The sequence below is a fragment of the Symphalangus syndactylus genome, chromosome 8, assembly GCF_028878055.3.
Source record: "Symphalangus syndactylus isolate Jambi chromosome 8, NHGRI_mSymSyn1-v2.1_pri, whole genome shotgun sequence".
Classification (NCBI taxonomy): Eukaryota; Metazoa; Chordata; class Mammalia; order Primates; family Hylobatidae; genus Symphalangus; species Symphalangus syndactylus.
This window is the reverse complement of record NC_072430.2, coordinates 75723681-75750816: the sequence shown is the minus strand read 5'-3', so window position 1 is coordinate 75750816 and position 27136 is coordinate 75723681. Positions and strand designations below refer to the sequence as shown.

At 40.2% G+C, this 27136-nt stretch overlaps 1 protein-coding gene across 2 annotated transcripts in view; it reads left to right on the top strand.

The window, feature by feature from the left end:
* The window catches only part of SLC25A12 (solute carrier family 25 member 12), a 238474-nt gene extending 211742 nt beyond the window's left edge, over positions 1-26732 (top strand). For both annotated transcript variants that reach the window (XM_055289716.2, XM_055289717.2), the window contains exons 12-18: positions 415-467; positions 1005-1085; positions 17027-17167; positions 19182-19320; positions 23151-23309; positions 23437-23527; positions 25627-26732. In XM_055289716.2, coding sequence (XP_055145691.1) covers positions 415-467; positions 1005-1085; positions 17027-17167; positions 19182-19320; positions 23151-23309; positions 23437-23527; positions 25627-25828 — 866 coding nt within the window. In that variant the 3' untranslated portion in view covers positions 25829-26732. The remainder of the gene's footprint in view (positions 1-414; positions 468-1004; positions 1086-17026; positions 17168-19181; positions 19321-23150; positions 23310-23436; positions 23528-25626) is intronic.
* The last annotated feature ends 404 nt before the right edge of the window (positions 26733-27136 follow it).

Here is a 27136-nt window from a genome sequence, read left to right as displayed (position 1 = left end):
AGCATGCTTTTCAGAGCTTTTCCAAGTGTACAGTGTCTGTGTATGTTTATATGTTGTTGATTGTAATAAGGGAGGGAATTTGGTTACATTGTTATTGGCAGTGTTCCCAGAATAGAGAAGACCCATGGCTCTGTTTCTTCTTCATGGACTTTTTGGGAGGTGTTGGATAACTAGGCTTTAAAGTAAGCATGCTTAAGAAGAGGATTTATAGCCTCAAGAAAACGTGACGTTATACTGCATTTGTAAATAATGATTACATATGTATACAGAGTTTTCAGGATAATCTTTTTCCCATTTTAATGAAAACTCTGCAATGTTTGATGGGTAAATAATATGGGGAAACTCTTTGTTGCTGGGCTTGTGTATTCATGTCTGGTACATCTATATTGCTGATGATTCTGTCCCTTTATCTAGGTCTGATACCACAACTTATAGGGGTTGCTCCAGAAAAGGCCATTAAACTGACTGTAAGTTTCTCTCTAACTGAATTTATGTCATTTGTTTAGATTACCATTAAGCCAAAAAACTAAAATCAAGGCTGGGTGTGGTAGCTCATGCCTATAATCCCAGCATTTTGGGTGGTGGGAGGATCACTTGAGACCAGGAGTTCCAAACCAGCATAAGCATAGTAAGAACTCAGCTCTACCAAAACAACAACAACAACAAAATTAAAATTTAGCCAAGTGTGGTGACGCATGCCAGGAGGCTGATGTGGGAGGATTGCTTGAGTCCAGGAGTTTGAGGCTGTAGTGAGCTATGATCATGCCACTGCACTCCAGCCTGAACAACAGAGCGAGACCCTGTCTCAAAAACAAAACTAAAATTGATGCTGCCAACACTGGCACAGTATCACAGAATTTGTAAAAGTTTAATTTTGCATGTAAGCATTTGATAATTTTTAATTTTATCATAAGACGAATATTTTGTTGACTTGGAAAAGCAACAGTATGCCAGAAGAGAAATGGTTGGGAATTTTGGTTAACTGATGTTGTCTTTCTAATTAGGTTAATGATTTTGTTCGGGACAAATTTACCAGAAGAGATGGCTCTGTTCCACTTCCAGCAGAAGTTCTTGCTGGAGGCTGTGTAAGTATTACTGTTAGGCGCTTCTTTTGACAAATATATTCTGTTGACCTTTTTGCTCAGATATAATAGATATCTGAGTGGCATTTCCCTTGAACTCAAGGGATTCTAAGCATATTTTCTCAATAATCATATGGAATAAGTTTTAAATTTTATTGTAAAAGCTAATGGGTTTTGAGTGTAGAAAAGAGGTAACATTTTCCTCCAGTTAGAATGGTGATCATTAAAAAGTCAGGAAACAACAGATGCTGGAGAGGATGTGGAGAAATAGGAACCATTTTACACTGTTGGTGGGAGTGTAAATTAGTTCAACCATTGTGGAAGACAGTGTGGCGATTCCTCAAGGATCTAGAACTAGAAATACCATTTGACCCAGCAATCCCATTACTGAGTATATACCCAAAGGATTATAAATCATGCTACTGTAAAGACACATGCACATGTATGTTTATTGCGGCACTATTCACAATAGCAAGACTTGGAACCAACCCAAATGCCCATAATGACAGACTGGATTAAGCAAATGTGGCACATATACACCATGGAATACTATGCAACCATAAAAAAGGATGAGTTCCTGTCCTTTGCGGGGACATGGATGAAGCTGGAAACCATTATTCTCAGCAAACTATCACAAGGACAGAAAACCAAACACCACATGTTCTCACTCATAGGTGGGAACTGAACAATGAGAACACTTGGACACAGGGCAGGGAGCATCACACACTGGGGCCTGTCATGGGGTTGGGGGTTGGGGGAGAGATAGCATTAGGAGAAATACCTAATGTAAATGATGAGTTGATGGGTGCAGCAAACTAACATGGCACATGTATACCTATGTATCAAACCTGTACATTGTGCACATGTACCCTAAAACTTAAAGTATAATAAAAAAAAAGGTAGCATTTTCATCAGCTCTATCTCTTTGATGCTCCTAAAGCATTACCTTCCAGACTTTTTAAAAAGTTCTAATTCCTATGCCTTTTAAGAAATAGAGTACAGAAAATATAGTAGTGGGTAGAGTTACCATTCGTATATGTTAACTGGAACTTTAAAACAAGTGCGAGATGGCTGATTAATTGGGCCCTTATATCTTAGGTATAGGACTGAGTAAGCGATTGTTTAATAATAATTTTTCTTCTTTAGAGGCCAGAGGGTATGGCAAACAATAATAATGGTAACTACATTTCAGCTATTGACAGAAATTCTGAACCAAGAGACTCAGATATTTACTTAGCGCACAAAGGTTTCTGTCTTTAAAGTGTAAGCATGACATTGGCTTTGGACCAATTCTTAAATCTATTTGCAGCTCAACTAATTTCATTTGTGGTATTTGTTTCATATTTGATAACACATGGTTTGTTTAAGACTTGTTTAGTCCATTTTGTTCTTGGAAACATTAATAACTTCCAGTTGAATTGGCTGACAGTCTTGGCTAAAACTTCCTCAGTTGCTTGTGAAACCTGAAGTGATGAGGTCAGTGACCTTGGCAACGTTTAATTCAGAGACACTGCCTCGGGGGTCAGAGAGAGAGAGAGGTTGCTCCAGGTTCTCTTTGATATGTGTCAGTGTGGCACATACCTGAGTCCTCTGCAGAGTTGCTTTGGAAGAGGTGGACTGCTGTGTGGGTGTGTGTGTGCCTGTATGCATGCCCCAGCACATTCTCAGGAAGGAAATCTCTTTGGCTACATTTCTTTTTTCATGAAGAGTTAACAGTGGACATAGAATAAAACTTTTGCTTAGGTGGATCACCAAAAATGAAGTTTCTCTCCTTCCTTTATTCCAATTAGATTCTGTAATTGGTTCTTGTCTAGAGAGAGAACCTTTGCCAATCATAAATATTCTTTTTCTTGGTCGTTTTAAGTTTCTGTTTGGTTAAGAAGCTTTCTAAGTCATTTTTATCACAGCACATGCATACCTTTGCCAGAAATATAAGTCATGCTCTTTCTGTTCCATGTAGCTAATTATTTGTTTCCATTTGCAATATCCAGGTTTTTGGCCATGAAGCTGACCTGTTTCCATGTCTGACATGTGACCTAAGTGGTTAAACCAAAATAAGATGTTTAGTTCCTTTGTTCTTCCTAGCTACAGACCCTGTTTATAGGTTTGAACTTTAGGAATTTCTGTTGAAGTCTGGGGTGCCTTGAGGGTTGTGCTGACACTCTAAATCTCTTCCTTAATCATGACTCATTTCTGGAGGCTTTGATGGATTGTCTAGTGGGAAATTGGCAGCATGAAAAATAGTTGGACTCTAGGCAGAATGATAAGGTTGTCTGCAGTTCTTCACCACAAACGTTTTCTGCTTCCCCCTTTGCTCTAAATCTCTTCTTTCAGGGAAGAAGAAAAAAGTGCAATTATTGAGTTTCTACTGACAAATTCAGTTATACTGTGGTATAAATGATTGTTAAAGCATAATTCACTGTTTCTCCCCAAAGTCTATAAATTTCAACAGAGAATAAAGTCTTAAAAAGGATGAGTCTCTCTTTATAGACTATCAGGCTGTGTGGGAGATAGGATACTCCATTTCCTAAATGATACCTGGCAAACAGCCACCAGATTAACACTGTGAAGAGTGGCTGTCTGTGAGCCTGACCCTGAGTCCTCACCATCCTGAGTAGTGGTGGTGATACGATGTACGGTGTCCTTATGGCTTTTGGCTGAGTGCTGTCAGTGCCACTAGTGAGAAGAATGCTGCTGTTCTTCCAAAAATTACCCAATTTTAATGATGCACCTAATGCATTAACTTATTGCAGGTTAATTAGGAAGAAATGGCTCAAACTGAGTTCTAGGCTTTTTTTCCCAGAGGAAGGAATAGCTAAGACCTAGGCCTTGAGTTCCCTATAGATGAGAGGGAAATTTTATTGCTATGGAAATGACAATATTCCCTTTTCGGAAAAATGGTGTGTGTTGACTAGATCATGAAGTGACCTAGAAGTGAAAATCTCTAGTCCTTGGGCATTATATATTTTGTTATTGTTGTATGTTTTGTTTTATTATCTGGTTTGTTTTTGTTTTTGTTTTTGTTTTGAGATGGAGTTTTGCTCTTGTTGTCCAAGCTGGAATGCAATGGCACAATCTCGGCCCACCACAGCCTCCACCTCCCAGGTTCATGCGATTCTCCTGCCTCAGCCTCCCTAGTAGCTGGGATTACAGGCATGTGCCACTGCGCCCGGCTAATTTTGTATTTTTAGTAGAGCCAGGGTTTCTCCATGTTAGGGTGGTCTCGAACTCCCGATCTCAGGTGATCCACCCTCCTCGGCCTCCCAAAGTGCTGGGATTACAGGCGTGAGCCACCACACCCGGTCTTTATGATCTGTTTTTAAAGGCATGTGATTTTTGTTTTTTGTTTGTTCGTTCTTCTTCTTTTTTGAGACAGGATCTCAGTCTGTTGCCCAGGCTGGAGTGGAGTGACACGATCTCAGCTCACTGCAGCCTTGACCTCCTGGGCTCAAGGGCTCCTCCCATCTCTCAGCCTCCCCAACCTGGGACTGCAGGTGCATGCCACCATCCTCTGCTAATTTTTGTATTTTTTGTAGAGATGGGATTTTGTCACGTTGCCCAGGCTGGTCTCGAATTCCTGGGCTCAAGCAGCCCACCTGCCTTGGCCTCCTAGTTTTAGGATTACAGGTGTGAGTCACCAGGCTGGCCAAGGCCTGTGATTTTTGATACATGCAAAAGAATACAAACAATATAATTACAGAATAATAGTAAAATGAGCATCCATGCGTCTAACACCCAACTTAACTAAAACGTTGCTACTATTGTTGATGCTGATTATTGCTTTTGATGTAGCTCGAATCGGCTAATGAGGAATAGATACTTTTCTTCCTGGGCTGAACATTTTATAGGGATTATCTCATTATTATTCCCAACTAGAGTTGAAAAAACTAAAACCTTAGTGAAATCCAAATTTTGACTTAGTAAATATCAAAATTGTGGTTCAAACCACTTCTATCTCCAAATCCATATTCTTTCACCTTGATATAGGTTTTCATTTATTTGTTCTTTCATATATTCACTTATTCATTGAATACCTGAATGTTTCATGCAAATTTTAAAAATACCACCTTTAGGCCGGGGGCGGTGGCACACGCCTGTAATCCCAGTACTTTGGGAGGCTGAAGCAAGTGGATCACCTGAGGTCAGGAGTTCGAGACCAGCTTGGCCAACATAGTGAAACCTCGTCTCTACTGAAAATACAAAAAAGTTAGCCAGGTGAAGTGGCGCATGCCTGTAGTCCCAGCTACTTGGGAGGCTGAGGTAGGAGAATCACTTGAACCCAGGAGGCGGAGGTTGCAGTGAGCTGTGATCGTGCCACTGCACTCCAGCTTGGGCAACAGAGTGAGACTCTGTCTCAAAAAAAAAAACAACAAAAAAAAAAACAGCTTTATTGAGATATACTTAACATACCATACAATTCCCGCATTTAATGTGTATAATTCAGTGTTTTGTTGTGAAACCATCACCACAGTCAATTTTAGAACATTTTTATCAACACAGAAAGAAACGCAGTACCTTTTAGCTATCACTTCTCAATCTTCCCACCCCATCCGTAAGACCTAGGCAACTGTATTGCCCAGGCAGGAGTGCAGTGGTGCGATCAAGGCTCACAGCAACCTTGAACTGCCGGCTTAAGCAATCCTCCCACCTCAGCTTCCCGAGTAGCTAGGACTGCAGGTGTGTGCCACTGCCCTCAGCTAATTTTTAAGTTTTTCGTAGAGACAGGGTCTTACTTGCCCAGGCTGGCTGTGAGCTCCTGGTCTCAAGCAATCCTTCTGCCTCCTCCTCCCAAAGTACTAGAGTTACAGATACGAGCCACTGCACTTGGCCTCTAGGTAACTATTAATATACTTTCTGTTTTGATAAATTCACCAATTCTGAATATTTTATGTAAATGGAGGCTGGGCATGGTGGCTCATGCCTATAATCCCAGCACTTTGGGAGGCTGAGGTGTGTGGATCACTTGAGGTCAGGGGTTTGAGACCAGCTTGGCCAACGTGGTGGAACCCCATCTTTATAAAAAATGCAAAAATTAGCCAGGCGTGGTGGCAGCTGCTTCTAATCCCGGCTACTTGGGAGGCTGAGGCAGGAGAATCACTTGAGCCTGGGAGGCGGAGGTTGCAATGAGCAGAGATTGCGCCCACTGCACTCCAGCCTGGGCAACAGAGAGAGACTCTATCTCAAAATAAATAAATAAATAAGGAATCATGATATGTGGCCTTTTGTAAGCATGACACTGTGCCTAACTTTTTTCACTTAGCGTGTTTTCAAAGTTCATCTGTGTTGTAGCATGTATCAGTACTTAATTCGTTTTTATTGCTGAATATATGGATATACTACAGTTTGCTTATTCATTCATTAGTTGATAAACATTTGAGTTGTTTCTACCTTTTGACTATTATGAATAATGCTGCTATGAATATTGGTGTATAAGGTTTTGCATGGACATGTTTTCATTTCTCTTGGTTATATACATATGAGTGGAATTGGTGTGTCATATGACAACTCTAATTAGCATTTTCAGGACTGCCAGACTGTTTTTCAAAGTGGCTACATCCTTTTCCATCCCTACTAGTAGTGTGAAGGTTCTGATTTCTCTATATCTTTGCTAGTATATGTGTGTGTGTGTGTGTGTATTTTTTTTAAATAATGGCAGCGTCTCACTATGTTGCCCAAGCTGAGAGTGCAGTGACTGTTCACAGGTGTGAACATCACATGCTACAGCCTCAAACTCCTGGCCTCAAGTGATCTTCCTGCCCCATCCTCCTGAGTAGCTGGGACCACAGGCATGTGCCATCATGCACAGCTACCTTCCACATCTTTGCTAACACTTCTTATTGTCTGTCTTTTTACTATAGCCATCTTATTGAATGAAAAGTGATACCTTGTTGTGGTCTAATGACTGACAATGTTGAGCATCTTTTTGTGTGCATATTGACCACTTGTATATCTTCTTTGAAAAAATGTCTATTCAGAATTTTTGCCTATTTTTAAATTGGATTGTTTTTTGGGTTACAGAGTTCTTTATATATTCTAGATATGAGTCCCTTTTCAGATATTTTTTATTTTCTTGATGATGTCTTTTGAAGAATTGGGCTTTAATGAAGTTCATTTAATCTATTTTTTCTTTTGTTGTTTGTGCTTTTGTTGTTACATCTAAGAAGTCATTAATCCAAGATCATGAAGATGTATGCCTTTTTTTTCTGGTATATAGAAATTGACTTTATATGTATGCCTCTTTTTTTCTTTTCAGAGTTTTATAGTTTTAGCTTTTACATCTAGGTCTTTTCCGATTTTTAAGCCTAAGTTTTTTAGGTGTTTTTTTTTTTTGCCTTGAACAGAGGGAGGTATTACTAAATGTCAGTTTTGTTTTATTTTTGATTGCTAATGTTTTGGTGTATTTCCTTCTAATGTTTTCATATACATGTGTACATGCTCTTATGCATAGACATATGTATGCACATGCGTACACACACACACACACACACTCACACACACATGCTTTTTAAAACCAGATGGAAGTTTTGTTGACTCTGACTTCCTGATTGGAAATGCAAGCAACTCTCACTTACTACAGGAAAGAGGGAGTCACAGTGGAATGTCTTATTTTAGAAGTAGTATATAACCTTTGGGAATAGTAGTATAAACAGATTATGCATTTTCAGATTTTTCTTTTTATTTTTTTGAGATGGAGTCTCGCACTGTCACCCAGGCTGGAGTGCAGTAGCGTGATCTTGGCTCACTGCAAGCTCCGCCTCCCGGGTTCACGCCATTCTCCTGCCTCAGCCTCCCGAGTAGTTGGGACTACAGGCGCCCGCCACCATGCCTGGCAATTTTTTGTATTTTTAGTAGAGACGGGGTTTCACCATGTTAGCCAGGATGGTCTCGATCTTCTGACCTCGTGATCCACCCGCCTCGGCCTCCCAAAGTGCTGGGATTACAGATGTGAGCCACAGCACCCGGCCCATTTTCAGATTTTTAAATCTCATTGTGAATATTAACCAAACTTTTGTTTTATATCTATATCAAAATCTTCTCAAAAAACTTACTCGTTCAGAATTTATGATAACTTAGATGTGCTATCCCAACATGTTTATTTGTTTGTAGTATCTATAAATTGAACTCTAGGTTAAATTGCCTGACCTTGGCTAGGTGTGGTGGCTCACGACTGTAGTAACCTCCACACTTTGGAAGGCTGAGGTGGGAAGATGGCTTGAGCCCAGGAGTTCAAGGCCAGCTTGTGCAATATAGTGGGACCCCCCATCTCTACAAATAATAATAATTTTTTTAAATTGCTTGACCTTTTTTTAGGTGGAGATGGGGTAAGATTGTATGTGTGTGTATACAGTTGCTCAGTAAATGTCTCTTATGAATGTTGAGTGTTGTATGAGTATTAAATATGTAACAGTAGGTTTTAAATAATTTTTCCTGTTGTTCTCATAGGTAAACCATTCTTATCAGACCATATGTTTATTTTTCTATTAGAAAATCTCTATCTTTCTCTACACACACACACACACACACACACACCCAGATATTCCTCGACTTACAATGAGGTTACATTGTAATAAACCTATCATGAGTTGGAAATTTTTAGGTCAGCAATGCACTTAATACACCTAACCTTCTGAATGTCATAGCTTAGCCTATCCTACCTAAAACATGCTCACAACACTTATGTTAGCCTATAATTGGGCAAAATCATAAAACACAAAGCCTGTTTTATGATACAGTATTGGATATCTCATGTAATTTGTTGAATACTGTACTGAAAGTGAAAAACAGAAAGGCTGTATGGGTACTTGAAGTATTGTTTCTACTGAATGCATGTTGCTTTTGCACCATCATAAAGTCAAAAAACCGTAAGTTGTATCATTGTTAAGTTGGGGACCACCTATGTATATATGTTTACACATAATATTTGTATGTACAAATGTATGTTTATTAGAAGACACAAATATAATTGAACGTTTGATTATGATATCTGTTGTGGGCAAAAATAGTACCTTAATGTCAACCTAGAATTTTCAAAGTACATTATTATGCATTATTGTCACCCTCTATAAAATAGGTAGATGAGAAACAGAAGTCCAAAAAGGCTAACTCTCTTACCTCAATTTACACAGCTAATATATGCTGGAGGTTTCATGTGAACCCAAGTATTCTGATTTTTTTAGACCAAGTCCTTTTATTCTATAATGTCCTCTTGGGGGAATCAAATCATTGATTTGTGTCAGAATAAATCTAGATGACCCTATTCAACTTTATAGTGACTTTCTTGCTTCTTTCCTTCCTTCTTTTAATAAGTATATGAATATGACATATTTACATATTTGGTTTTTTAGGTATAATTAACATTTTTAAAAGGAACAGATTTTAGGTATTCAGCTCAATGAATTGTGACAATTGTATACAACCATGTAATCACCACCTAAGATAATGAACATTTCACCCCAGAAAATTCGTTCATGCCTCTTTCCAGTCCGTCCCTTCTCCCTTACCCCATGCAACCACACTTCTGATTTCTGTCTCAAGTTTTGTTGTTCTTGGATTTCATGTAAATGGAGTGCACGAGATGCATTCTTTCATGGCTGGCTTCTTTTGTTTAACATGTTTTCAGAGAGTCATCCTTGTGTGGGTATCAGGTTTGTGTTTGTTTTAAATTTTGCTGAGTAGTATTTCATTGTACGAATTTACCACAGTTTATCCATTTTTCTATTGATGGATGTTTGGGTTTTTGTCTGTTACAAATAAGGTTGCTGTAAACATTCTTGTACAAATCTTTTTGTCAACCTATATTTTCATTTTTCTTGGGTATCTAAGAGTAGAATAGAGTCGATATATATTCAATTTAAATTAACTGCCAGTTCTTAGAAGTGGATGGATCATTTTATAGTCTCAGCAGTGTACAAGTATCCCAGTTGCTCCACATCTTCACTAATGTTTGATATCTATAGTGTTTTTGATAGTAATCATTGTAGGTATATGAAATAATATCTTATTGTGGTTTAAATTTGCATTCTCCTGATTCGTAAAGATGTTGATTATCTTTTCATGTGTTTATTGGCTATTCGTGTATGTGTGTGTGTGTGTGAAGTATCTGTTCAAGTCTTTTGCCTACATTTTATTAGGTTTCATATTTTTTACTATTTGTAGAAGTTGTTTATACAGGATGGATACAGCCCTTTGTCAAATAGATGTGTTGTGGATATTTTTTTGCCAGTCTGTGACTTGTTTATTACTTTTATTAATGATGTTTGTAGTAGTTTTTAAAGATAAAGTAATTATGTAGTTTTTTGGATAGATCCAGAAACTTAAGTGAGAATAAATTTAAATATCTTTCCAAATTAACAAAGCAGAATATTAAAAAAGCTAAATGGACTAACCTATATGTACTTTCTAATGGTCTCTTTGGTAAGTACCTGTTCTTTTTTAATTGTTAAATTCAAATCAGAGATTAGTGATAAAGTTACCTAGCTGACTGCATTACCTCTTTCGGAGAGTATATACTCCTGAGTCGATGGAAGTCATGAAACTCAAGACTTATTACTCAGCAAAGTGCTAATGTTGCAGGTGAATTTTCACAACCCTATGCGAGCACACTTTCTGGAGAACACATTCTTTCCCTTTGTGTCTTGCTTTCAGTCTGCATAGTGCTCTCACATGAGTTAGTAGTGCACAAGACCTCTGTGAGGCAGATAGCACGGTTGTGGGAATGGAATGGTTATGCTGAATGCAAAATCTGTGACAATCTAGGTCAGCAGTCTTCCAAACCTAGAATCTTTCAACTCTCTCATGCTTTTTCTCAGCTTAAACATGCGTCTACACACACCGCATACACACACCCTCCCTTCATATCAGTAAAGCAAAAAGCCCACATGTTAGGTGGAGCATTTACTAATCCTGGGGGCCCAGATCTGTAACTAGCCAGCTCCTTATGATGAAGAATTCGATGTCTTCCTCAGCAAGCCGAGCTTGTATATCTCTAAAGAGTAGTTTGGAAACAGCTCCTCCACCTCTCATCCCCAGGAATTAGTGTGGTCCAACTTTATGCCTACATACTTGTGTGAACACATATAGATATGCATACAAGTTGAAAATCCTTATATATGTCAAAAGTGGCTTATGATAGGTACACAGGGATTTTCATTCTTGCTGTCTTAGTTCATTTTGGCTGCTATTAAAGAATACCTTCGACGGAGTAATTTATAAACAACAGAAATTTATTGCTCACAGTTCTGGAGGCTGGAAGTTCAAGATCAAGGTACCAGCAGATTCAGTGTCTGGTGAGGGAGGGCTTGCTCTCTGCTTCCAAGATGGCACCTTGCTGCTGTGTGCTCGCATGGTAGGAGAGACAAAGCAGCTCCCTTCAACCTCATTTATAAGGGCACTAATCCCATTCACTAGGGCAGAACCATCATGACTTCATCACCTCCCAAAAGGCCCTACTTCTTAATACTATAATGTTGGATATTAGTTTCAACATATGAATTGTGGGGAAACACCAACATTCAGATCATAGCACTTCCCTTACCCTAGTTAGGAGTGTATGTAGTGTTAATTCGTAACACCCTCCTCGCATATATCATCACGCAGCAATGAGCACATTGCAATTTATTTCTTTTAAACTATCACTATCCTATTTTAGAAAGAACCATAGCATTTCCTATTGCTTTACAAAAGTATGAACGGTTGGTGGTGTGCAAGGCTGAGTCACTGTCTGTTCCTGTTCCTCTTGAGTCAGTCCTAGTGACAACTAGTTCTGTGACTTTTACTGTTTATCTGGTTATTTTGTATGCACATATTGTGTTCATCTGGAGTTGATGTGACCTTAAATAAATTGAAGTTAGATTTTCATCAGTCTCTATAAGGGAAGACTTTATAATGAGTTGCTTAGATTGGATATTTTGTGGTTGGAGGGAAATCATTTCAATCTATAGGAGACAACAGATCAAAGAAGGAAATAAACAAAGGACTTGGCACAAGCAGGGCCCAGTCTCCAACCTCTTTGTGAACCTTGCCCCAGGGGTAGGATTGAGAGGGCAGAAGGTTGAATAGGCCTAATCCTGTATATAGCCCCTCGGCCTTAGGCACTGTGGAGGCATGGTGACATCTCAAAATTACATCCTTTTCCCCACTAACTTTTGCTGTCAGCTTTAGTTGATTTTCTCATTAAAAAATTCATATAATATAAGATTAAATGGAAGTTTTTTATTCTTTCCATTTCTGTATATATGGGTAACCCTCATTCAAAATGAGATTTGTTCCCTTTTATGTATCTTTTAAGCTCAGTTCTAGAACAAAGAAATGACAACAGAATACTGAAAAATAGAAAGTATCTAAGTCTGTTTTAATATTAATGCTTATATCTCTTTTAAAAAATAGGCAGCAAATTTAATGAGGGAAATTTAAGCAATTAGAGAATTAGAAGCTAATTTTGGTGATTTCATGAGTGAAAAAAATCCAGCAAAGGTATGGTATAGAATGGTATGTTATCTAATGTAAGCATTACTAACAGAAGCAGCAAGATGTCAAATTTAGCAATGTCCATTTACATTTACATAGCGGTGTATCATTGTGGTTTAATTTAAAATTTTATATATCTTAGTGTCGATTATTTCAGATCACTAGCTATATTTGGCTAGGTTTTTTGATGTTCATATATAATAAGCTTTTTTAAAAACCTTGGGTCCACAGTAACTAATGCCAACTAGTTTAAAAAATATATTTGCCAAATTACCAAATTTACCGTGAAGAAGAATATGCGAAAGACTTAGTCTATAAAGAAGCCATTGTTTCTAAGACCAGGTCTGTTTCTTGTTGTTGTTGCATAGTTAATACATTCATATGTTTTGAAATTTAAAAGGTACAATAGAGTATGCTATGAAAATTATTTCTCCCAGCTATTCAGTTTCTCTTTCCAGGAGGCAATCAATGTTTTAATCTTTAAGCCACTTTCATTTGAGAAACTTAGGTAAATTTTGACATATTTATGATCAAATGTGTGCCTAATATTTTATGTTCTGTTTTTGTCATTTGGTGTGATTTTATTATCAAGTCATATTGCCCAATTAACAGCATAAAATTGTATCTACTTAACTGTTTTATTGGGAATTTGAATTTCTTCCTGTTCAATTTTGCTGCTATTAAAAATAGCAAATGTTGGCCGGGAGCGGTGGCTCACGCTTGTAATCCCAGCGCTTTGGGAGGCCGAGGCGGGCGGATCACGAGGTCAGGAGATCGAGACCACGGTGAAACCCCGTCTCTACTAAAAACACAAAAAAATTAGCCAGGCGTGGTGGCGGGCGCCTGTAGTCCCAGCTACTCGGAGAGGCTGAGGCAGGAGAATGGCGTGAACCCGGGAGGCGGAGCTTGCAGTGAGCCGAGATTGCGCCACTGCACTCCAGCCTGGGTGACAGAGTGAGACTCCGTCTCAAAAATAAATAAATAAATAAATAAATAGCAAATGTTAGCATATTTGTAGAAATACAGGTACTATTTTTTATTGAAAAGTTACTATATTTATGAAAATCTATATATCAAAGATTATATTTACTGCAAGCAGTGCTTTTCCCCTTTGGAAAGCTGTTATTAAATTAATGATATCATTTATAATCAATAGAGTCTTAGAAGAAATATGATATTTCTCTGTATTTGTTTCTCAGAGAGGAAACACCCAGTTGAAGAGTTTGATAACATCATAGTCCCTCATTCTGTGTTGCTTGATTTCTTACCAGTATAATTGAACTAATCTCAGATTTTACTCCCCCTTCCCTATCCCCAGCTTAATATGTAGGATAGAGAGAGAGAGAGAGAGTGATCAACCTCAGAATTTGAAAAAGAACAGTGCATATTTGCCGTGTGTGCTTCCCTTTAAGCATTATAAACATCCAGAGTTTTAGACAAATTATTACGTTGGTACAAAAGTAACTGCGGTTTGTGCAGTCTTCATCTTTGCTAAAATTATTCAGCATTTCTGGAAAGTATTTGCCTTATGTTCCTAGGCCTATCATGAGGTTTTAAAAATGTATACTAATTACTAAAAAAAAAAATTTTAAGAGGTAGGAGTCTTGCTCCATTGCCCAGGCTGGCCTTGAACTCCTGGGCTCAAGTAATCCTCCTGCCTCAGTTTCTTGAGCAGCTGGGACTACAGGCATGTGTCATTGCACTTGGCTTGTATGTTAATTTTTAAAGCATATACAAATCATGTAATTGTCAGAAGTTTTCCTCCTTCAAACACAGGCATGAAACAAACTTACAGATGTGTGCCTTGCTATAGTGTCATTGATTGTTTGCACTCTTACTTGCTAGATTATATGTGTTTATAAACACACATCAATTGAGTTTTGTGGTTATGTCCTGTGCATTGTTGGGATTTGGTATGTGTGCTAGGTAACTAATCTTCAAAGCATACAACAATTAAGGTGTATGTATTTTTAAAATGTAGTCCCAGCTGGGTGCGGTGGCTCACGCCTGTAATCTTAGCATTTTGGAAGGCCAAGGCGAGTGAATTGCTCGAGCCTAGGAGTTCGAGATCAGCCTGGGCAACATGGTAAGACCCCCATCTCTACAAAAAATACAAAAATTAGCTGGGCATGGTGGTGCACGCTTGTAGTCCCAGCTACTCGGGAAGCTGAGGTGGGAGGATCACCTGAACCTGGGGAGGTTGAGGTTGCAGTGAGCTGATCCTGCCACTGCACTCCAGCCTGGGTGACAGAGTGAGACCCTGTCTCAAACAAACAAACAAACAAGATGTATTCAGTTATTTCTTTTTATTGTACCATTTTTGTAGAGTTTCAGTAGAAACCCTGTTACTTGTATACTTCAAAAAATTTGAAGCATTGTTAAAGGAGTATAAATCTCAATCAACTGGCAATTATTTCTAAAAGGGTGCATGAAAGAAGGAAGAGGAGGAGGCAGCTGTGGGGTGGGGGTGGGGGACACGGATTGGAGTACTCCTGCCCAGCAGGATGTTATAATTTACTAATGATTACAAACATGAAAGACCTTTGTATTTATTTAAACATAATGTCCACATTTAACACTTGGCACCCAGGGACTGACACTGTCTGGTAGTGGCAAATTTGGGGGAATTAGAATAAAAGTTTGTGGTTCTATTCATTTTTAAATCTGCTTTAGTTAAAACATAAAGCACATTTTCCAAAAGATAGTCTTTGCAACCATTATTTAAACAAGAGATTTCAGGGAAGTAGTAAACTTTTTCAGTTGATTTGGTCTTTAATACTAGCTACAGGAGCAATTACTTGGATTATCATTTTAACATAATTTTTCATGCAGCAATCCTTTTGAAAGTATTGTTTGCTTAGATTGAAACATTAAAGTGCTTCCTTCTGCCTGCAGTGCAACAGATTAAAAGAGAGAGAAACGCAGGCAAATCAACATGTAAAATTGGGTCAGTACATCGTTGGGGGACCTGTGTGCCAGTGGTCTGGATTGTGTCGAGTTGAGGAGTTAGAGGAAACCATGAGAGAGAGACAGCAAATTGCTGCACCTCCCTGCTCGAAGGACAAAAAGGGGATTAAGGCCCTGGGGAATCCAGGACAATAAGCTGTCCACGAAGAGGGAAGGAATTTAGTATCAGTGCTGGCAATTTTGAATATTGAAAGGAGTTAAGGAGTCAGGATTGGAATAGGGGTAGTTAGGGGATTTATAGTCCCAAGGCAATTAGGAAAATGGGCTGAGCCATGTTGCTGCCCCTTGGAAGCGGGTCTGGGAGGGCTTTGGGTTTTAGATAAGTGATCAGGAATGTGGGCAAAGGTTGAGCACTGAAGTGCCATTGAAAGCTGCATGTGACTCTTTAGGTGTTGTTTATAATCTTTCTATACCTGTGGAATTACAGTGCCCCAGATTTCATATTTCACATGTGATTATATACAGTGATTATAATGATATGAATATCATGAATATATATGAATATGGTTATGATTACATAATATAAACAGCTACAGTTGAAGATGTACAAATGGGCTTTTTCACTTCATGAAAGGAGATATATATTTTATTTATTTTTATATATCCATAGTCACACATTTTTTTCTTTCTTACAGAAACCAAAAAAAAGAAGTTGGTAGAAGTTTTGTTAAACGTTTTTTTTTTTTCTCTACAAGTTAACAGATTTCAGATGCAAATATACTCTCATTATCCAAATTCAAATCTCTGTCACTCACCACAGGAATATAGAATGTGGCTTTGATCTTGAGGGTGTTGTACTCATGGTAACTAGATGTTCCATTTCTCAGCTTTGCCTTGAAGAGTTTTTCTGGTTTTGTCTTGAAATGATACTGAAATTTATCTTTCTAAATTCTTCCCTTTTGTGTGGGTGTAGCCATGTACCTGTATCAGAGTTTTGTTTAGGATAATACATTTTAGAATTTGAACTGGAGGAGACTTTTCCCCTTCTGACTTAAGGCACCAAAGTAGTTTTAATTGCTCTACAATCCAAGGAAGCAGAAGCAAGTGGGTCTGCTGCCAAGAATGCTTACCACAAAGAGGAAAAAAATAATTGTAGCTCTGAATTTTAGCTCTGGCTTGTAAAATATGACAGTCTTTTACTATCTCATTTTCTTTCACTGAGTACCTTGCTGCCACATCTGGCTCCACTTTTTTTTCCAAATGGGCTTATTAGTTTTGTTATTTTGAATATGGCTGGGGTGATCCTGGAAAGACTGGTCTGAGAAACAATCTTGACATTTCAGCTAGAAACAAACCCAGAGGTAGATTGATCTGAGACAGTTTGGGACCATCCCTCTGAACCTCTCCAGGGTCGGCCTAAGTGTCAAACTGTCATTCACCCATGAGGAAGGAGGTTTCACCTCCTTCTTTTCAAGATAGCAAGATGTGGAGGCTTTGCTGGATTTTCCTTGTTTACGCTGCCAGTCGGGCTCTGATGTGGAATCTGCCTGTCTCTTCTCCCTTGCCTGTAGGCTGGAGGCTCTCAGGTCATTTTTACCAACCCATTGGAGATAGTGAAGATTCGTCTGCAAGTAGCTGGAGAGATCACCACGGGACCCAGAGTCAGCGCCCTGAATGTACTCCGGGACTTGGGAATTTTTGGTCTGTATAAGGTGGGTAGGTTTAGGTTATAATGTACTCAATAAAATGTGAAAGGATGTGGAAACCAGACTTCTTCCCTCCAAGTTGAAAAGCAATCTTGTCCAGCAGGGTAGTCTGTGGAGTAGAAAATCAAACAAAAAGAAAAGAATCAGGACACTTGTATGAGAGGCAGTGGGATACACATGCAGCCTCTCCTGTTGTCATCTTCAGGCTTTTATGAAACTGCCGGCAAGGAGGCCAGCACCGCAGACCTGCTGGCCTCAGGCTCACAGCCTTTCATTTGCTGGGGGGCTTGGGAAAACTTTCCTTGGTGCTCTCTTTGGGCTGGTTTAGGGCTTCAGAATAGTCTTATGTTTATTTTCAGTCCGAGTTATCTCTATTGTTATCTTCCCAGTGGGAGCTTTTCTTTGTCTTAATAATTTGACCACAGTAAAACAGTAGTAGAGTTTGGTAGGATTCAGGTCTTTAAGAAGTTAAGTGGTAGGATTTGTCAATAATGAATTCCATTTAAAAAAAAAAAACAACAACAACAACAGAGCGTACTGTACTTTAACAAAATGCCAGTCAACAGATTCCTTCCCTGCGGGTATACTTACTCCCATCATTACAGATCAGATGTAATGGAGCAGAAGCTATTATTTTTCTTAAACAAGGAAGAGTATTTCTTTCCATTCCTTTGGCTGGTATAAGGGGAATACGTAAATTTAGCCACCATAGCCAACTGTGTTTCCACAGCATCTGATATAGATCCATCACTGCAGAAATGTATAAATTTGTTTCGGTAACTGCAAATTAGAAATTAGAAATTCTCTAGATTGGAATCATACAACTACAGGGTTCTCTGGAGACCAGCAAACAATGATGTCTGTCTCAAGAGACTTTCGTACACATTTTTGCTTCCTCCTCTCCACTCCCAATTTCCATCCTTTTTGAATTCCCTTTGAGAGATGCATTTATTAATATTGCTTCTCTCTGTATTATCCTTTAGCGAGTCCTTGGATTTTTTTTTTTTTCAATGTTTGAGTTTGTCTTTTTAAAAAAAAGCCAGGGCTGGGAGCACTGGCTCACACTTGCACTCTCAGCACTTTGGGAGGCCAAGGCAGGGGGATTGAGCCCAGGAGTTCAAGACCAGCCAGGGCAAAATAGCAAGACCTTGTCTCTACCTTAAAAAAAAAAAGAAAAAGAAAAAAATTAGCCAGCACAGTGGTGCACACCTATCATCCCAGCTACTCAGGAGGCTGAGGTGGGAGGATCACTTGAGCTCAGAAGGTCAAGGCTACAGCGAGCTGTGATCGCGCCACTATGCTCCAGCCTGGGCAACATAGTGAGACCCTGTCTCAAAAAAAAAAAAAAAATTAAAAAGAATAAAACAGTCATTAAAAAAACAAGCACCAAGGTGGAGTGTTTGCCTAGCTAGGTAGTGGAATGGTGTGGGCTTCTGACAAAGCTGAGGGAGGTGTTCTTTGAGACCTCAGTCATTGGGACAAGCTACCCCTGGGTAATGATTTTCTACTCCTGTGGAAACCTGCCGCTAAAATATTTTGTCTGCTATTTAGGACATGGGGAATGAGGAGAGAAGATTTGGGTTTCTTTTCCCCCTGCTCTAGTTACCTTCCTTCACCACTGCCTATAGCTTTTTACCTGGCACTGTGGGGATTCTCAGCTGATGTAAAAATTTCAAGAGGGTAGATCTCGTGTGTTTTTACCATAGTAAGAGAATAATTAATTTAAAAAACCCTGAATCTATATAAGAAATGCCAGAAAGTTCTTAGTTTTCAGAATACCATCATTACCCAGTTATTAACTCTAGGACTGCAGGATTCACCATGCTTTCACAAGCTTTGAGATATGCGGATTTCCCTATTCCCTACTTATCTCCCGCCTCCCCCATTTCCCTTGCACATCAGTTCTAATGCTGTTTGAGGGACACCTCAGGCTTGTCACTGACAAATGTCACATGGATCCCATTTGGGCATTCACACTCAGTTTCACACTGTTTTGCACTATTTCCTCACTGTGTGACAGGGTGCCAAAGCGTGTTTCCTCCGAGACATTCCCTTCTCTGCAATCTATTTTCCTGTTTATGCTCATTGCAAGCTACTTCTGGCTGATGAAAATGGACACGTGGGAGGTTTAAATCTTCTTGCAGCTGGAGCCATGGCAGGTAACTACAAATTTTTTTTTAACTGAAAGAATTCTCCCATTATTTAAAAAGTACAGAATCTCTATGTACTTTCCCCCTTTATTTCTGGAAGTATTATTGTTTGTACCTGACTTAGTTTAAATATCACTTTTTCTCCTTTGTGGGATGTGCTGTAATTCTGATGAGAGTTAATTACATTTGCATAATGTGGATAAACAGCTTAATGCAGCTTAGCAACTCAGAGCCAAATTAGATCTGCCCATCTAAATTGGGCTTTCATCATTAACATATTTCTTAGTTTCCTGTGCCCCTGAAACCTTGAGTACAGCCAAGCTAAGCATTAAGGTGGGAAAGTTTTTCCTCAAATCAGTTGCTTTGCTGTATGTCATGCTCATGCACAGATCTAGCGTGCTCTTACTTTCTCTCTCTGTATATTGGAATCTACATGATTTGGCCGAAAATTGAGCTTTTATCGTGAAGCTGTCCCTCTTCTTCCTACCATTGCCCTCATTAGACCAAAGTAAGCAATACCCCTCAGCAAACCACCTTGAACTCAATTTTTGTATTTTTTCTAATCCTTAGCACTTTGTCATTAGCCAGGTGTAGTGGTGCGTGCCTGTAGTCCCAGCTACCCGGGAGGCTGAGGTGGGAGGATCACCTGAGCCTAGGAGGTCAAGGCTGCGGTGAGCCGAGATGACACCACTGTACTCCAGCCTGGGTGACAGAGTGAGAGCTTGTCTCAAAAAAAAAATTTTTGTCTTTTATTAATAGTTACTTGCATAATTGTTATCCTCTGTACTAGGTGAATAGCTTCTTGAGGGCAAGAGTTTCATTCTCTTCATCCTTGCCTTTCGTACGTGGCCAGTGTAATAGTAATTGGTGCTCAATAAATGTCAATAACATGAATGAAAACCTTCATGTCGTCAAAGATACCAAATTAGGCACAGAAGAGATTTCATTTGAAAGAGGAGCCTCGTAAGAGCAGGGAGGTACTAAGATGCTTCCTTCTGACCTCATAGGTACAGCCTGACTCTTGAGTTAGGAAGGAGCTGACTTGGAATAGAAGGAGAGAGCCAGGTGTCCTTGGCTGCACCAACACTCAGAAAAGACAAAGGAAGGAAGGGGTGCATGCTTGCTCTCTGTACAACCAGTAATGAACCATTACAGAGCTCAGTGTGGCTCTGACCAGCCAGGCTTATGTTCACTGTGTGGCTCTTCGTTGCTGGGCTCATTCTCCTTTGGAGGCTCTGGCTAAACATCAGGGCAACCTGAGCAGCTCCTGGAGTGTGCTGTGCTTGTTGTGTGGCAGGAGCCCTTGGGCCTGAGAGTGTTGGAATGGACCACATTGTTGTTCTTGCTTGTGAAGACAGGGATGACTTGTGATCATTAAGAAACGGCCCCAGGGACCTTACGGCCCTTATTTGGGGCCCAGCAAGTCCTTTCTCCTCTAGCGATGGTAATTTCAGTCAGTTTTGTGTTTAAAAGCCAGTAAAGTTACCTGCTCAGTCTTGGCAGTGAGTTGTTTGTAGCAGCCCCTTTCTGTTACTTACCAGTCTCCCACTTTTTTTTTTTTTTTGTGAGACGGAGTCTTGCCCTGTCACCCAGGCTGGAGTGCAGTGGTACAATCTCGGCTCACTGCAACCTCTGCCTCCCAGGTTCAAGCGATTCTCCTGTGTCAGCCTCCCAAGCAGTTGGGACTACAGGCGTGTACCACCATGCCTGGCCAATTTTTGTATTTTTAGTAAAGACAGGGTTTCACCATGTTGGCCAGCACAGCTGGTCAGAGCCACACTGAGCTCTGTAATGGTTCATTACTGGTTGTATAGAGAGCAAACATGCACCCCTTCTTTCCTTTGTCTTTTCGGAGTGTTGGTGCAGCCAATGACACCTGGTTCTCTCCTCCTTTTCCAAGTCAGCTCCTTCCTAACTCAAGAGTCAGGCTGAGGCCGGGCGTGGTGGCTCATGCCTGTAATCCCAGCATGTTGGGAGGCCGAGGTGGGCAGATCACGAGGTCAGGAGATTGAGACCATCCTGGCTAACACGGTGAAACCCCATCTCTACTAAAAAATACAAAAAATTAGCCGGGTGTAGTGGCGGGCTCCTGTAGTCCCAGCTACTGGGGAGGCTGAGGCAGGAGAATGGTGTGAACCTGGGAGGCGGAGCTTGCAGTGAGCCGAGATTGTGCCACTGCACTCCAGCCTGGGCGACAGAGTGAGACTGTCTCAAAAAAAAAAAAAAAAAAAAAAGAGAGAGTCAGGCTGTACATGTGAGGTCTCAAACTCCTGACCTCAGGTGATCCACCCATCTTGGCCTTCCCAAAGTGCTGTGATTACAAGCTTGAACCACCACACTTGGCCCAGTCTCCTACTTTTAAACGGGGGCAGCATTTGCCTTCCAGGCTTTTCCTTGTGCTTTCCAATCAACAACGAAAAACAGCCAGAGAAGAAGAGTCTAATTGTGGACAGGCGTCTGCCAGTGGTTGACTGCACCAAGTAAATATTTCCATGGAACTGTCAGTACCAACTTCTTCCCCACAGACATTTGATGTCAGTTTTCAGAATGAGATTATTTTTTCTAATTTTTACCAGTCAAGCTTTGCTAGCAGGAACTGAGGACATTCAGAAGTCTGCCTCCAAAGGCAGACAGTTTACCTAGTTTCATCTGAATAGGGTGCAAGGCCATGCCAAGGGGAGGTATTTGCATTATTCTCTAGCAGAACCCCCTACAAGGCTGCCAGTTCCATCCGCCTAGTGAGGATACAGTGATATTCAGGTCAAATTGAATTTCTTCCCCCGGGGAAGATTATTTTGCTCCTTTGCTCTCTGTTTTGTTTTATAAGTAAAAGGTGTGGTTGTGAAATCCATCTTCTGTGTCCTGCTGCTGATCATTCTCAACATGACCCCAGGGAGCTCGGGCACAGGGGCCTTTCCCTGACCAGCTCCCCTGTTGTTTCTTAACTGGCTGCCTGGCCACCTTTCGCTCCAGTTGTAATGACTTTTGTCATGTAAGCATGTCTGAAAGGAGTCACAGTCAACTCTCAAGGTAGCCCTTCAAACAAGCGAGTAATTATAAGTATTGATATTCACTTCCCACACTACAGTTGACAAGAATCAGCAAATGGCTGGGCGCGGTGGCTCACGCTTGTAATCCCAGCACTTTGGGAGGCCGAGGCGGGCGGATCACGAGGTCAGGAGATCGAGACCACGGTGAAACCCCGTCTCTACTAAAAATACAAAAAAAATTAGCCGGGCGTGGTGGCGGGCGCCTGTAGTCCCAGCTACTCGGAGAGGCTGAGGCAGGAGAATGGCGTGAACCCGGGAGGCGGAGCTTGCATTGAGCCGAGATCGCGCCACTGCACTCCAGCCTGGGTGACAGAGCGAGACTCCGTCTCAAAAAAAAAAAAAAAAAAAAAAGAATCAGCAAAAACAGTAGTTTGGTGTCAGATACATTTAGTGACTCACTAAAATGACATTATCCTTTTTTTATACATAAAAATACTTGTATCTTATTTAAGAAAAAAAAGGAGGTAAAATAATTGAAACTGAAAGGGAACGCTTGGGAATTGTCTTATTAATATTGCTACTTTTTTTTTTCCTCTCACAGTTATTTGGGATCACGCAATGTAGAGTGATTTTTTTTAATTCAGGAAAAAAAAAATAATTTTCCCCTGATCACGCTACAACAGCTAATAGGCTTCTATGTCCTTTTCCCATTAGTGGCCAGACATCTATTTAAAGAGTTTTGAGTTCCGCTCAAGTGATTGAAGTTGCAGACTCTATAGTAGATGTTAGCAGTATTCCTATCTTTTATAAGGTACTTTAGATAAATTAAGTGTGGTTTTCTCCTGAAAGGTGTCCCAGCTGCATCTCTGGTGACCCCTGCTGATGTCATCAAGACAAGACTGCAGGTGGCTGCCCGCGCTGGCCAGACGACATACAGTGGTGTCATCGACTGTTTCAGGAAGATTCTCCGGGAAGAAGGGCCCTCAGCATTTTGGAAAGGGACTGCAGGTAGGCAGGGGCTGGAGCCATACAGAATGGCTGGCTGGCTCTAGCATCCTCCCCTGTGACTCAATGGCTGTCTTTACCACATTTGTCCTGGCTTTAAGTCTCCCCTGCCCCTGCTTCTCTTTTTCAGCTCGAGTGTTTCGATCCTCTCCCCAGTTTGGTGTTACCTTGGTCACTTATGAACTTCTCCAGCGGTGGTTTTACATTGATTTTGGAGGCCTGTAAGTCAGCTGCTCAACTCCTTTACAAAGAAATCACTAAATCCAAAACAAATGTTCATTCTATCTACAAAAGCATTGTTGCAACTCTTAGAAAACTGATAAGACAGAACCTTTAAGACCAATGCATTTAAAACAATGACCTTAAGAAGCATTTGCGTTAAGCGAGTAAAACTGTGAAAGAGTGACATCGTACATAATATTAAGCAGCTATTTGGGGGATTTTAGGGAAGCAGCACATTTTTTTTTAAAAAGACAGGATATCCTCTGTTGCCCAGGCTGGAGTGCAGTGGCATGATCTTGGCTCACTGTAGCCTCAACCTCCTGGGCTCAAGCGATCCTCCCACCTCAGCCTCCTGAGTAGCTGGGACCACAGAGGCATGCCACCACATCCAGCTAATTTTTGTACTTTTTTATAGAGATGGGATCTCGCTGTGTTGCCCAGGCTGGTCTTGAACTCCACCAGCCTTGGCCTCCCAAAGTGCTGGGATTACAGGTGTGAGCTACCGTGCCTAGCCAGGAGGCAGCAGATTAAAATGCTGTGTAAATAATTGTCTTTTTTCACATAAGGAAATACTGAACTTCATGGCACTCTCATTATGTGGATTTTATTATATGGCCCTTTCACAGAAGTAATGTAAATGTATACCAGTAACACTTTTGTGCATTTTCTTTCAAAGTCCCAAGCCCTTTTGCATCTCTCATATTTCATATTCACCACAATTTATTATTAGTGAAGTGTAGATGTTCTTGAAGCTAATTTACTGGAAAAACCAATAGGTTTGAAGAGAGATTTTGCCCATGGATATAATCACTAGTGAGCTGTAGGCCAGAAATTGGGCTTCTAAAAGCTTACCACTTGAAGCTTGCACTGAGAAGAAGAACTACAATTGAATTTTCTCGGTGGGGAAGTTCTACCCAAAGCAAGCAATTATTAGCTTTTCAGCAGAAGACCAAGTACCATTCCTGAGTCCTCACATCAGAAACCTGTGAACTCCTCTGTGCCCAAAGGCCATATAGGGAATCAGCTGTTGAACCAAGTGGAGGGACCTATGCAAAAAAAGTGAGAGCAGCAGTCTTACAGTTGCATTGTAGAAACGTGAAGCTTCAGGGTTTTCCATGCCTCTTTCATCTTCTGTAAAAGAACTAAAGCTAAAGCTATTTCTCTCTCTCTCTTTTTTTTTTTTTTTTTTTTTTTTTTTTTTTAGACGGAGTCTCGCTCTGTCTCCCAGGCTGGAGTGCAGTGGTGCGATCTTGGCTCACTGCAGCCTCCACCTCCCAGGTTCAAGTGATTCTCCTGCCTCAGCCTCCTGAGAAGCTGGGACTACAGGCACCCACCACCGCACCTGGCTAACTTTTTTTTTTATATTTTTAGTAGAGACAGGGTTTCACTGTGTTAGCCAGGATAGCCTCCATCTCCTGACCTCCTGATCCACCTGCCTCAGCCTCCCAAAGTGCTGGGATTACAGGCATGAGCCACCACGCCCAGCCTATTTCTCTTTAAATAATTTAATTGATAATCTTTATGAGTCTACTACATAAAAAGCTAACTTCTAAAGTTATGTCAAAAGAAAAATATATACTTTAAAAATTACTTTCATATATGCTAAGTGCAGAAAATTTGGAAAACCATAAAGCATAAAAGAAAAAAACCAGCCTGGGTGTGGTGGCTCACACCTCCCAGTGCTCTGGGAGGCCAAGGCAGAAGGATTCCTTAGACCAAAAGTTCGAAACCAGCTTTGGCAACATAGCAAGACCCCATCTTTATAAAAAGAAAAAAATCATCCATAATCCTACTTCCCAGAGAGTCTTCATATTTGAGTGTCTTTTCTTCTGACTTCTTTCCTATGGATTTGTTTATATATGTATACAAGCATTGGAAATAAGGCCATTTCTCTTGTAAATCAAATATGTAGATAAGTTGCTGTCAAAGCAGCTATAAATCATGACTGTGGTTTCTAGTCATGCAGCACAGGTGCCATGGAAATGGTTGAGACAAACGCTCTTCTTTGTGGCACATGGGTCAGACCGAAAATGTCCAGCTGTAAGCTGCCCTCATCCACCTTGAGCATGCTAACCATTGGCTTTTTTACTGTCAACAGCAAACCCGCTGGTTCAGAACCAACACCTAAGTCACGCATTGCAGACCTTCCTCCTGCCAACCCTGATCACATCGGTGGATACAGACTCGCCACAGCCACGTTTGCAGGCATCGAAAACAAATTTGGCCTTTATCTCCCCAAATTTAAGTCTTCTAGTGTTGCTGTGGTTCAGCCAAAGGCAGCGGTGGCAGCCACTCAGTGATGAGACAACTGTTGAGTGTGGCAAAATGGCGCCTTGAAGAAAGAGGCCTAGGAGAGCAGCCCTGTAATGTATCCAGTCAGCTGCATGGTGCTGACTGAGCTGAGAAGTAAACCCTTCTTTCTATATGACATATACATATACTTGTTTATAAAATAATCATTTGCCCAGGGAAAAAACCACAACGCTGTTTCAAGCTTTAGTCTTATGTGTTGAAATGTTTTTGTAAGCCTTGGCATGAATTAGTGTTCTAGACTCTGCTTTGCACAGCTTGCACTTACAGTGATTGTACATATTGTACATCTTTGTACAGAGATATCTTGGCACCTCATCCCAACAAATCACATTTGTAGAAATGTAATGCAGTTCTGAGTGGCTTGAAATGTACAGAATGTTTTGAAAGTGTTTTATTAAGAATCACACAAAAATAAATGTATTAAAATTAAATTCATTCTCTTATTGGTGACTTATGGAAATAAAGCATCAATATTGGATGTATTTAATTCCTAGTTTGTTTTCCATTCTGGAATAAAAAGGTATTTGCTGATAAAAGGCATAACGAGACATAGTGCTGATACCACTGAATAAGTGATGCTTTGGAAAGATGCATGCCAGTGGATGCCAGAGGACCAGGCTAATGACTTGTGTGCGCTGATGTGTTTCCATTTGTATTTAATGTGTGTGTAGACCCTCCTCTGTTCATCAATCAAAAAGCATTTCCTAGGCAGCTCCTCTCCTGTCAGTGTGCATATAGAAACAGGGACATCTCCATCATTACTGGCTTAGTTTTGCTTTCCTTTGACACAGCAAGGCAAAGGCCAAGCTTTCAAAAGAGTAAAGGATACTTTCACAATTTCCTTCATATGGATATGATTCCAGTCAAAAATAAAATGCGCACCAAAATGTATACATGTAGTTGGATTTTTCTTCGTAAATATACTGATAATGCTTTTTGTTCTGATTGACTACTGATTCCAAATAACTCATGATCATGTTCGCCCTTTCTTCCACCTTTATAGAAAATAGAAAAATTAGTTTTAGAAAGGGCTAGTGCAGAGTGAAGGGAGGGAAGAAGAAAGAGAAGAAAAGTTCTATATGGTGATTTAGTGGGGTCTAGGTTCTTACTTTGGAATCCAAATGCAAACTGTTCTAAAAGTCACTCACCAAGGGCGTGATTACTAATTTGGATCTAAACATACATCTTGACAGCCACATCTACACTTTGATATGGATGTGATTTGATGTGCAGTATCAGAATTTATTTACCTTACCAAAGTGCTCTGGGAAGACATTATTGCTACTGCCAGTAAG